The following is a 12032-nucleotide window of genomic DNA, read 5'->3' as shown; positions in this document are numbered from 1 at the left end:
TACGAATTACACTGTTGCATTCGGCAAGAATGTCTCCTTGAGCAAGTCGGGTCTCATGAGAAATAATTTACTACGGCTACACACACATATCTCTAGCTTCTGGAAAAGTACAGCTTCGTGTCCTTCAGGAGAACAGCACACTGCACGTTAGAAAAACACAGTTTAATGTGAGACCAGGCAGCTAGGGACAGACCCTCGCTAAGCTAAGGCCTAGTGTTTAATTTAGCAAACCCCTAATACATGACCCTAACTAGAATATGCTAATACAAATTCATACATTAGTACATTATTAATTCATCATTAATAAGACTCATTAGTCTCAGTATACATTGGCGGCCACTCCCCGTGGGCACATTTCAAACGTGTGCATTAATTTTCTAAGTTAGCAAATTTTCTATGCAGCTTCATTACACAATATATTGCAAGCTTTTCATATTAATATTATTTTTAAAGGTCATACTCCAACAGGTGCCTACGAGGTGGCCTCACCATTGATAAGCGACCAGTGTGTCCAAGCGTCACAGAGTGCCCTTTGCACAGCAAGCTGTAACCCTGAATTTCTAAAAACCAAAACCCGAGGAGAATCCGAAACTATCTGCCCCGGAGGCAGACCCCGGGCAGTGCGTCCACAGCTGTGCTTTCATCACAGCTGCACATTTCATACATAAGTATTACACAAAGAAAACAGCCAAAGCATGTATTCTATTAATATGTATGTGTTCACTTTAACTTATTACCAAGGGTGTCAATTTAACATTAAATGATGAGAGTTATGCCAGCCTCGGGACATTGTCATGACTGGGTGTTCTGCATACATACATTAGTTTTTTGTTGTGAACACATTTTTGCTGCGTTTCCATGTCCTGTGTTTTTAATTGCCTGTATTTGTGTGCACTAAATATTCTTGCCCTTTTTCACCCATGAAAATGTCTGATTACAGTATGTGTTTGTGAGAATCGTTGCATTAAAGATTTGTAGGTGAACTTATGAAAATGAAGCTTGCACAAATAAACCATCTACTTTTTTTCTTCAATCCTATGCCTCACCCTTTGGGGACTGGATGGTTCTTGTATTTTGTGTGCCAAAAAATTGTATGCCTACCTAGGTATGCACAACATGTACATGGCCTCACAAGCATCCAGCCAAGCTTCGAATGCGTTTGCATACGCACAGACAAACCATGATAGGCCGTGCCTCACATGACACTTACATAGAGCCTTCTGTCATTTGCATTCAAAGTAAGCAATTGCAAAGCCAATAGATCTCAACTTTTGAACCTATTAGCTGCGCCAATATTAGCTGTGCGGTTTTTAGTGATGCTGTGCAGCACGGCTAAAGAAGAGACCCCCCCCCAAAAAAAGGTGCGATGATTCAAATGCAGCAGCCGTGTCAATTTGTAGGTGCACGCACCACTCAAGAACGCACCTAAAAATGCACAAGTGCTTTTTTTCTTTTTATTTATTGATCCAATTTGGATTGGTAAATTAAAAAAAGGCATGGTAAAATAATTTATTTAAATGAGTGGGTAGGGGAAGCACAAGGAGAGCAAGGTGAAAGCAACAGGAAAGATGGCTGTAGGGCAAAGCATCATGGTATGCGGAATCGGAAGCAACATGGAGGGTGGCAGGAAAAGCACGTAACATGGGTGAGAGACAGCAACGTGGAGCACGGGGAGCAGAAGCACACGTGCAAGAGAAATCGCAACATGAAACGGGGGAAGCACACAAGGGCAAGCAAGATATGGATGGGGTGGGGAGAAGCAATTGTCAAGAGAAATATGGAGCATGGTGGAGGGGGCGAAGAGAAGTACCCACGGGCGACAGGTAGGAAACACATGCAATATCATGGAGTGCTTAATCAGAAAGAAAACAAGCATTTGCAATGCAATGGTTCTCTCATTTGCACGACTTAGAGTTATTAGCATTGTAAAGTCCTAACCAGATTTTTATTGCCACATAAAATGAAAATGAAAAGTAATACAGTTTTACATAAGAAAGGCGATTTAAACAGCACGCCATGAGCGTGAAGGAGCACACAAAATGAAAGAGAAGTTTGCTCGCAGTCAAACGTACTGGCAAATGTGCAGCGATATTGCGCTGCATAGGAAATAGAAAGAAAAAGTAGTCCAGAAATCATGCTGAAAACATGGAGCCTCGTATGTTTTCAGTAGTTGACTGGTGCGCACGAGGAGGGCTAAACACCGGAAAAGGCATGACGTATACATGCCTTTCACAAATAAAATCAAGCGATTTTTAAAAGGCAGGCCCACGAACCAACAAAACTGATGGGCCTGCAGTGGACGTGGTTAAAAGCCCACAGAGAGAGATTACAGCAGACTACAGCGCTTGCACGCTCGACCCTAAAAAAAGGAGTACCTGAAAAGTAAGCAGAGGATCGATAGAAGTAATGAGGCCATGTTCCAGGGGAGAGACAAACAAAGAAGAGGAATGAAAGCCCACACATTCAGCCTTTAAGGCAGGATTGACTGCATTTGTAGGTTGCTTTATCAAAAGCATGCCACGTAATGCGATGAATATGTTTTCTTATTCCTATTCCAACGGCACAGCAATTAAAAGGTACAAGACAATCAATATCAAATTTCTGCAAATATGTATGTGCCCAGTGAGCACTCACCCTAGGATTCACAGTTACATCCTACCATAGAATTCCTTCACAACATTCACATATTAATTTCCATAGAATAGTCTGACAGGTCAATAGATAGCTATAGATGATGTGTAAGTGTTTCTTAATCTTTGATATGACTTAGTTTTACTAGATAACATTACGCATAGTTTTAGTCAAGAAGAAGTTACTCATGAGTAAAGAAACGCAAATGTAGGTCACAACTTTGAGAGTAAAGAAAAGCAAAGACAGACCACAACTTTCCATGAAAACAACAATCAAGTAATGAGTTGAAAATGATTGGTACAAAACGAAGAACTTGTACAGAGTTTGAGAGCTATGTTGAGTAAAAGAGTGGTGGCAGGTGGTTAAGCTAGGGTTGTTGGGGGTGGTTAGAGTTGTGGCGAGGTAGAATGGTGATGGTGATGGCGAGGGTGAAGGTGGTGGCGAGGGTGAGATTGGTGGTGGACTTGAGGGTGGTGGTGGTTACAATAGGGTTGTAGTATTGATTAGTGTGGTGGAGTGGTGGGAGATAGTGGGGTGATGTTAGGGCAGTGGTGGTAGTGTGGTGGTTGTAGTGGTGGTAGGATGGTGGCAGGCTGGTTGGCGTGGTGGTTGTTAGGGTGGTGGTAGAGTGCTGGTAGAGATAGTAAGGGTGGTGGTTGGGGTGGAATTCAGGGCTGTGAGGGTGGTTATAGTGAGGGTGGTGGTAGTCTTAAGGGTAGTGGTTGTACAGTAGTGGTAGGGTGATGGTGAGGAGGCGGTGGTGGTGTTGAGGTTGGTGGTGGTGAAGGTTGTGGTGTTTAGGGTGGTGGTTTGGGTGGCAGTTAGGATAGTGGTGGTTAGGGTGGTGGTGGTAAGGATGGTGGTGGTTATGGTAGGGTGGTGGTAGTAGTGATTAGGGTACAGTAGGGCCATTGTGTTGGTTAGGGTGGTGGTGGTTTTGGTTATGGTAGGGTAGTGGTGGTGTAGAGTGTTGGTGGTTAGAGTAGGGTTGGGTAAGAGTGTGTTAGTGTTTGGTGGTGGTTAGGGTGGTGTGGTGGTTAAATTGGTGGGTAGGGTGGTGGTGGTAGAGGTAGAGGGAGGGTGGTAGATGTGCTGTTTTATGTAAAATGGGATTATTCTCTGTACAGTCAACTCCATGACTTTTTCCCACCCACCTTTCCATTCAACACAAAGAGAGATGGGAGGGTGGAAGGCAGCAAGCAACAAGAGAGCTTACCTAGAGAGCCAAGGCCAATGGCGCTGCACACAGCCATGGCAGACAGTGCGCATTAAAGTGTGCTGAGAGGAGGGGGGCCTGCACTGTCCACGACATGGTCGTGGGCAGTGCACGGGCCCTCCTGTGGTCCCAACTCCACATTTCCACCAGCCTTTTCATGGCGATGACACTGCCATGAAAAGGTTAGAGGAAAGGAAAGTCATGATCAGCATGGCGGTGCTGACAGCGGCACCGCGTTGCTTGACCACAGCTTTCTGCACCACTGGCACTGCGGGATCTAGGATGCTGGCGGTATCAGGGGTGTTGTGGCGGTCCGACCACCAGCATCCTAAACAGGTGGTCAGAGTGTCAAGGATGGGACGGTCGGAATGCCACAGTGGGTACGGCGGTCCTATGGACCGCGGTACTTGTAATCAGGCCCTTAGTCTCATGTAAGTGAACAAAATACCTCATGCGATAGCGCATGTGCTATCTTAGGAGACCAAAACACAGGACATGCCACTGTCTATTTTGTCAGAACAAATACCTTTCATGCCAGATTGTAAAACACATAAAAAAGATGGCAAAAAGATTCACAATAACATGATTTATTGTAGTACAATACACATAATTCAGGTGAGTACAAAACCTTTCTAAATGCCTGGAAATAATATCATCATCTCAGGTAATTTGTGACATTACAACTCGCCTCCTGCAATATAGAATTTAAATCATAACTGTTCTGAAATGAATACTTACAGTTTAGAAGTCTCATAAGAAACTATTTGAAAGGTTTCACACTCACTAGCCAAATATCATATGATGCCCAGGGAGGATTTTAATGGGCTGTAGCGAGGCTTTGGAATGGCGCCAGGATGCAATATATTGGGAATAGCAGATTTTAACCCTGTGCATTACTGTAAAATGATCTTACAGATGCCCTCTAGCCAATACAGAGTCGTTTAAATCCCTTATATTCAAATTATGTACAGGTACGGTCCCATGTTCGATGCACACTATGTCACTAAGGTGTATGGCGATTTGGCCGTACAGTCTTACATATGCTCAATGTTCTGATTAAACACAAATTTATTTGCTCTACTTTTGTATTTGAATACAGACGACAGATATATAGCTAGAGGCTGAATAATGCTCAAACAAAATATATTTTTATGGAAAAAGAGTACCAAATGTACTTGTTCCCTTGCCCGCCCTTCTGCTCACTCTACCAAGGGAAGGTAATATAACATTGGTCCCTTCAGGCTTTTCTGCCACTTGATGGCATTCATTTTCCCCACCAGCCTACAGAAAATAGTAGGTCTTAAATATTTGAATATATTTTATTGAAGTGGGCAAGGGAGGTCTTCCAAAGCTTTATTTAAAAACAAAACATTTAGAATGGTTTGGGCAGAGCAGTGTCATACTTCGTTGCTGTCTCTGTTTTCCTGAAGTGAGTGCAGGCTGGAGACAGAATAGAGGACGTTGTCTGAAACATAGAAAAGCAGGCCAGTGCTGTACCTCACGCAACTCACGAGAGAAGCAGCGACGCAAGCATATGATGCTGTCAGTCACACAATACCCCAGTTAGTGATATCTGTAGACTAAGAAGGTACATGCTAGTCAGTTTTGCTTAGGATCCTAGTGGCATCCTGTCTGGTGTTGCTTGTAAGTTATTTAAGGTTAAAATGACAGACAATCAGAAGTGTGACACAACTTCACACTGGAAGGCACAATAGGTGTGTGAGAGAAGACAGCACTTCCTTCATTTTCCATATCTACATCTCAAAATAACGTATTCTTTTGACTGAGCATGTATTATACTAAATTTAATATGTCCAGTTTAAATAATGCCATGCATAAGTGGTGGCCACTTTGCTAACACATGAAATATTTATTTTACAGTTTATAATAGTTTCTCACCTCATATACAGCAGATTATCTCTGTTTCTGCTGGACTGGACCCTTTTAGACACAAGTCCATAGTTGTGTGTATATGTGCATGCTCATACACACACGCACATATCCATACACACTATTAATAACAACAGAATGACCACGGCACACAGGATGGTAAAAACAAAGTTCGAATTAAGGACAAGTGTCCCTGGTGTTCAGGTTCCGGACGTGGGTAACAAATCTGAAGAGTCCTCAGTAGGTGATGCAAGTGTCTTTATTTGTAGGCCCAATTTGTCACAGATTAACGTAGTCTTCCAAGAACAGCCAACACGTGTTTCGTCACACAAGTGACTTTATCAAGGCTGGGCCAATTGGCCAGGAAAATGGGTAATGGGTAATGGGTAACGGTCGAAGTCTGCAGAAAAAGCGCGTCTCGGTCTACACCGAGATGCGCTTTTTCTGCAGACTTCGACCGGCTCACCACCTTTACAGGGTCCCAAACCGAGGCTTATCAAGGCCATCCTTGCTTACCCTCGTTCACTGGATCATCTTTACCTACTGCCAGCTAATCAAATCTCTACTACTCGCGCACAACACCATCGATTCTGCCCATTACCCATTTTCCTGGCCAATTGGCCCAGCCTTGATAAAGTCACTTGTGTGACGAAACACGTGTTGGCTGTTCTTGGAAGACTACGTTAATCTGTGACAAATTGGGCCTACAAATAAAGACACTTGCATCACCTACTGAGGACTCTTCAGATTTGTTACCCACGTCCGGAACCTGAACACCAGGGACACTTGTCCTTAATTCGAACTTTGTTTTTACCATCCTGTGTGCCGTGGTCATTCTGTTGTTATTACTACTGTGTACCTGTTACGCATATCTGTGCCTATTAAGGTAGTTAGGCACCCGACCCATCGAGCACCTTGTTCAATTTTCACTGACCTTTTTTTATTACTTGTGTTGTTACTCCACGGAAGTGCGGCTGCTCTCACCCTTACTACCTTTCTATTGTTTCCATACACACTATGTCTAGCTCGATTTAAGTATTTTGTACCTACAAATAAGCATGACAAATCTCACGACCAAATGCTGAGAGGCTTGTAAAAGTCACCAGAATCCAGTGATAATATTATAGCAACATAATACAAGGTTGCCAGTTATATATTTTTATATTACCTGAAGTGATCTTCCATGTTTCTCAGTGGGTGAAAATCCGTTTATTCACAGGGATGGCATCATTGTATGAATTAAAGGTTTTAGAACCATTGCTAAACATGAAGTACAACAACTTGTGTGATATAAATTAGCAAAATACATTTTAAACTGGTGTACTACACCTGAAGCAGCAAATGTGTTGGCATTTAAGTGAATTTGCACCAGTTGGCAATGTGATACATCATTAGTCACAGATAACAATATATAACATGTCATATTACATTCTAGCATAGTACACAAGTCTCATCTTCACTCCTCCCTCTTGCCAGCACACATGCATGCAAATATAATCCAGTATAAATATAAGGAGCAGTATCAAATACAGAGGTAAGGTACCACATTCAACAACTGTGAGGGAAGCAGCAATCTCAGCAATATATGTGAGTGACGTGTAGCACTTATATTGCCTTCTTTCTGTGAATATACAACTGATAACTTGGTATGAAACCTACAGAATTCTTTAAAAATGTTGAACGTGCTGTATATTACATAACACTCTATATGCAATGCACCCGTTCACTGCTGAAGTGGTTTCTTGGCACCGATAACAGATGCTTATTGTTGTCCAACTCAACAGCACTAATTTTTTGGCCTTTGGAGGACGAATGGCTATGTAGACCGGCAGGCATTCGAATCTGAACTACATGGTTAAACATCAGTCACTGCGGTAGATCAGCCAACAGATCATCAATGCAGTCCTTTAGGTATGTTGCTCAGTTCGAAACTGTGCTCCAAAATCCACAGCTAAAGCCTTTTCAGTCCACTCCAGCGTCAATATAGAAAACGTTACTATTATTTCTAATACAATACGACATCAAGGCACGCATACTGTATTGTTCTTTGGTTTTATGCATTTGGCAAAAGTTCTCTGCAAAAAGTGCTCATAATGTGTAAATCCCAGTGTACCTGGAAATGATTTAGTCCACACATGGGAATCCCATAGGGCCCTTTCTTCATCCTTTATCTTTGGTGGTATTTATAGACATTTAGGTTGCTCTCTGAAGAGCTAACCATGATATTTTGTCTTTGACTGGGCTCCATACTTGGAACACTCCCGATCTAGCCCGCGGAGTAACTTGTCTTCCTTTGGTCTGTAGGGGCGTACAAAGCTATGGGCTTCTAGCAGTATCCGATTCAGAGTGTGCTCGTAATTCACATGCCTTCGAGCCATCAGGATGTAGTCCCTCTTCTCGAGCAGGTGAGGGCAGTCACAGATGTTTGGAACCCAGATGTATTCTCGCCTCACAATAGGAAAGCTGTTCTTGTAAGTCATTACCACCTGCACATCGTAACGCGTTTCCTTTCCAACCAACTTTTTACCGATGATCCTGCCTCGAAAAACTGAAAGACAACCATACAAGGATTAGTATCAAGACTGAAAAAGTTCCCACACATGGACCACATATTGATTCACACCACCTCTAGTGCAGGGCTGATGAGAATCATGTTACCCCATTGTTCCTAATCCAACTAATGCAGAAGAGTGAGAGGATGCATGTCCATCGACTTGGCTTGGATGCATGACTTGCGCCAGGCCTGACATACGTGAAGTGATAATTTTTCAGGTGGATGCAAAACAGGTCCTTTGAGATAAAAAAGCAGAAGCCATGTGTTATACCAGCTGTTCAACACTAAGGCAAGATCTAAAAATGTAGGCCAACAAGGGACATGTGAAGGGTCAATAGTTTTTCTCCTGCAAACTTAGTGATACTATTAAAAGATGGTTAACTTTAAATCAGAAAGAAAAAAATCTGCAACAAGTCACTTCTAGTTAGAGAGTTACATGGCAAGAAAAACGTTTTAATAAGAAAGTTCTAACAGCAAAGTTTAGCAAAGTTGATAAAACTCTTCTATCTTTGCAACATGCAGGATTTGTAATCTTCGGAAACTACTCAGTTGAAATACACATTTCACTTATCTGTAGTCAGGCCACAGTGTTAAAAGGCCTCTGGGGAAAAAAAGACATGCTCTACCAAAAATATGAAAGAACCTAGAGGAATCAGTTAATACATCATACAATCGTGAGCATTAATCAGTAATATTCCTTAGACTGCACTAAAACGCATAAAGGGAGCCGAGAGCGTTGTTGCTTTTCATGCATTTCGCCCTAGACACACATGTTTTCAGATTCAAACATTCAAAGAAAAGGGCCAGATCATGATCTGGAACATGGCATTCTGCTATTACAATAGAAAGAAAAATTGAAAGCACAATTCTCACCAAAGTCCTTCTGACAATACTGCTTAATCTTGTTCTGGCGACCTTTGATCTTTTTACATTTGCCACATTCATCTGCCAAAAAAAAATAAGTTTTAAAAACACAGTTTAAATCTGAGTATTGTTAGTCATGCAGGAAAACTGCAGGATTAAACTCCTTCACGCTCAAAAGTGAGTAATATGAATAGCCTGAGTGCAGTGGTGGCCAGCAGCTTTAGGAGGGAGGGGGGCGGGTGGGAAGCACACACACACACTCATTCTTTCACACACAGACATGCACGCACATCCATTAACAACACTCATAACATTCAAACATGCATGCACGCACCAAACATTCATTTTAAAAGATCACACTCATTCTTTCACACACAGACATGCATGCACATCCATTAACAACACTCATAACATTCAAACATGCATGCACGCACCAAACATTCATTTTAAAAGATCACACTCATTCTTTCACACACAGACATGCATGCACATCCATTAACAACACTCATAACATTCAAACATGCACGAACCAAACATTCATTTTAAAAGATCACACACACACTTACCTTCAGCCTCGGAGGTCCCAGGAGGGTTGGGACTGCTGCCTTACCTCATTGGTTGACCATAGGTCAGCCAATGAGGGAAGGCAGCACTCCCAGCCTCGTCACAGAGTGGGATGGGGTCAGTGAGACTGCTTACCCCACCCCACTCTGTGACGAAGTGTCACTGATCGACACTTGCCCTGGGCGCTTCAGGGCTTAAACCAGGTCAAAGTAAATGGGTGACGCTTTCCTCATCACCCAGAGGAGGGCCTCTAAGCACCTTTGCTGAGCGGAGGAGGTCACGCCCATAGGAGCTGTGACCTCCTCAGCCTAGCAAAGTTCAGCTCAGGCAGCCAGGAGTCTGCGCAAATCACGCATGTCTGCTCCTGGCTGCCTGACCTGAGCATGCAGAGTGTCTGTCAGTCTGACCTTTGTTCAGCCTGACACTCTTCATGAGGGGCAAAAGGTGGGGGGGCGTGGCCCCTCCGCCCTTTAGGACGGGCCGCGCCTGCCTGAGTGATATAACTGTTGATCTCGTAGAATCTCCTTGAACGTGACATACTGCATAGCACAAATTGGACTTAAGTAAATCACATGTCCAGATTGCCCTATTGGTGACTTTTCCGCAGATTCATATTTGTATTGAGCAAGTTTATTTTCAACCTTTCTTTAAAACTGCCTTTTATTCCATCAGAAATAAAATGGGCACATATACAGTGTAAAGAGTTAAAAATAGAAATTGCAATAAAAATTACAAATCAGACGAACACAAATAAATATTAAACAGAGGTGAATGAATATTAAACTAACATAAGCAAAGAGGTAAGGAGATAAAAGTCCTGTAATGATTAGATCACAACTGTACAGGAAATGTAGAACAATAATAAAAATATGTTCTGAACCCAGTGGAATGATAGGGATAATGACTTAGTTATCAGAATGTCCAACATGTGTTAACCAAGTGTGAAACGCACAACTAACAAAATAACAGTTTATGTGGGCTTTGAGGTGGAAGGGATTTGATTCCTAGTGACTGAGCAATTGCTTTGTTTTGAATATGGAGATACCAAATCTAACAATAAACAAATGCATTCACACCACTCCAATGATCGATAATTAAATACCTGCTAGGAGGGACTGAAGGTCAGTACTGTCATATTTATCATTGAGAGGGAAGGCTCCAGAAGTACTCCTGGGGGCAGTAAATTGGCACTGCAAACCTATTTTCAGCTGAATTATTTAGTAGTGGCATTAGATCACTTGTGCTTTACCTTCTTTTTGAGTGAGCGTTTCCTTGTTCATATTCCTGACAAGATGTAACCCTTTGTATCTCATCGGTCTTTTATGTCACTTTACACACTCTCTGCAGATCTTGAGGTCTTGTGGATCCAAAATAGGGCTTTTTTTTTAGTGCATCTCTTGGGTTCCTTCGGCCTGGTCAATTCACATGTAAATATCATATTTCTCTTTCCATCTATCAATGCCTTTATCTCACCATCTTTGATTTGTGGCTTCTCAACTCAGCTTTACTAACGTTCTTCTTACTTCAAGTTTCATGAACATTTGCTTCTTTTATGATTATCTTGCAGGGGTTGCAACCATCATTAGAATTCCTCGATCAATAATTCAGTCAATCGACTTGTAGAGCTCAACTTGTCCAGGCAGTAGCAGGGTCCAGGGTCCAAAGTCTCAGTCGAAGAGCCAGGTTTCAGCATCCTATGGAACTTCTGTAGAGTAGGGGAGGCCCTGAGGTGCAGTGGGAGGCCGTTCCAGGATTTGGCTGCAAAGGTAAGAGAAGGAGTATCCTCCTGTTCTGATGCGCTGTACGTGGGGGGCATGGGTTAGCGCGAGGGAGGCAGAGCGGAGCTGTCTGGAGGGTTTGTGGAATCTCAGGCAGTGGTTAAATAGGCGGGTCCAGAGTTGTGCAGGGCTTTGAACGCGTGGGTGATGAGCTTGAATTGGCATCTGATCTGAAACGGGAGCCAGTGGCATTTTTTGAGGTGGGGGTGATGTGGGTGCGACGAGGGAGATCCAGGATGAGTCTTGCTGCAGCGTTCTGGATAGTCTGTAGTCTTTGAACTAGGCGGGCCTTGATTCCGACGTAGAGGGTGTTTCCATAGTCCATTCGACTTGTGATTAGGAATTTGATAATGGTGTGTCTCATGTTTTGGGGAAGCCGCTTCGATCCGTGTCGACACCGAACTCTCGGTGTCGATGCTTCTGTTTAGCACTCTCTCGGTCCCGAGGAGGCTGCGTGCCGGTGTCTCGACCGAAGTCGGACGATCTCGACACTGAATGGGCCTTTTTCGGTGCCGATTGTTGGTCACCGAGAATT

General features: G+C 43.0%; 1 protein-coding gene across 1 annotated transcript in view; it reads right to left on the bottom strand.

Annotated features, from left to right (window-relative positions):
- Window positions 1–6552: 6552 nt before the first annotated feature.
- The window catches only part of ADAMTSL5 (ADAMTS like 5), a 270500-nt gene continuing 265020 nt past the window's right edge, over window positions 6553–12032 (bottom strand). Inside the window, exons 12-13 of the mRNA XM_069222636.1 lie at window positions 9165–9236; window positions 6553–8285 (exon numbers count right to left, since the gene is read on the bottom strand). Coding sequence (XP_069078737.1) covers window positions 7951–8285; window positions 9165–9236 — 407 coding nt within the window. The 3' untranslated portion in view covers window positions 6553–7950. The remainder of the gene's footprint in view (window positions 8286–9164; window positions 9237–12032) is intronic.

The sequence above is a fragment of the Pleurodeles waltl genome, chromosome 3_1 (assembly GCF_031143425.1).
Source record: "Pleurodeles waltl isolate 20211129_DDA chromosome 3_1, aPleWal1.hap1.20221129, whole genome shotgun sequence".
In the NCBI taxonomy this organism is placed as follows: domain Eukaryota; kingdom Metazoa; phylum Chordata; class Amphibia; order Caudata; family Salamandridae; genus Pleurodeles; species Pleurodeles waltl.
This window is presented reverse-complemented; position numbering and strand designations above follow the sequence as displayed.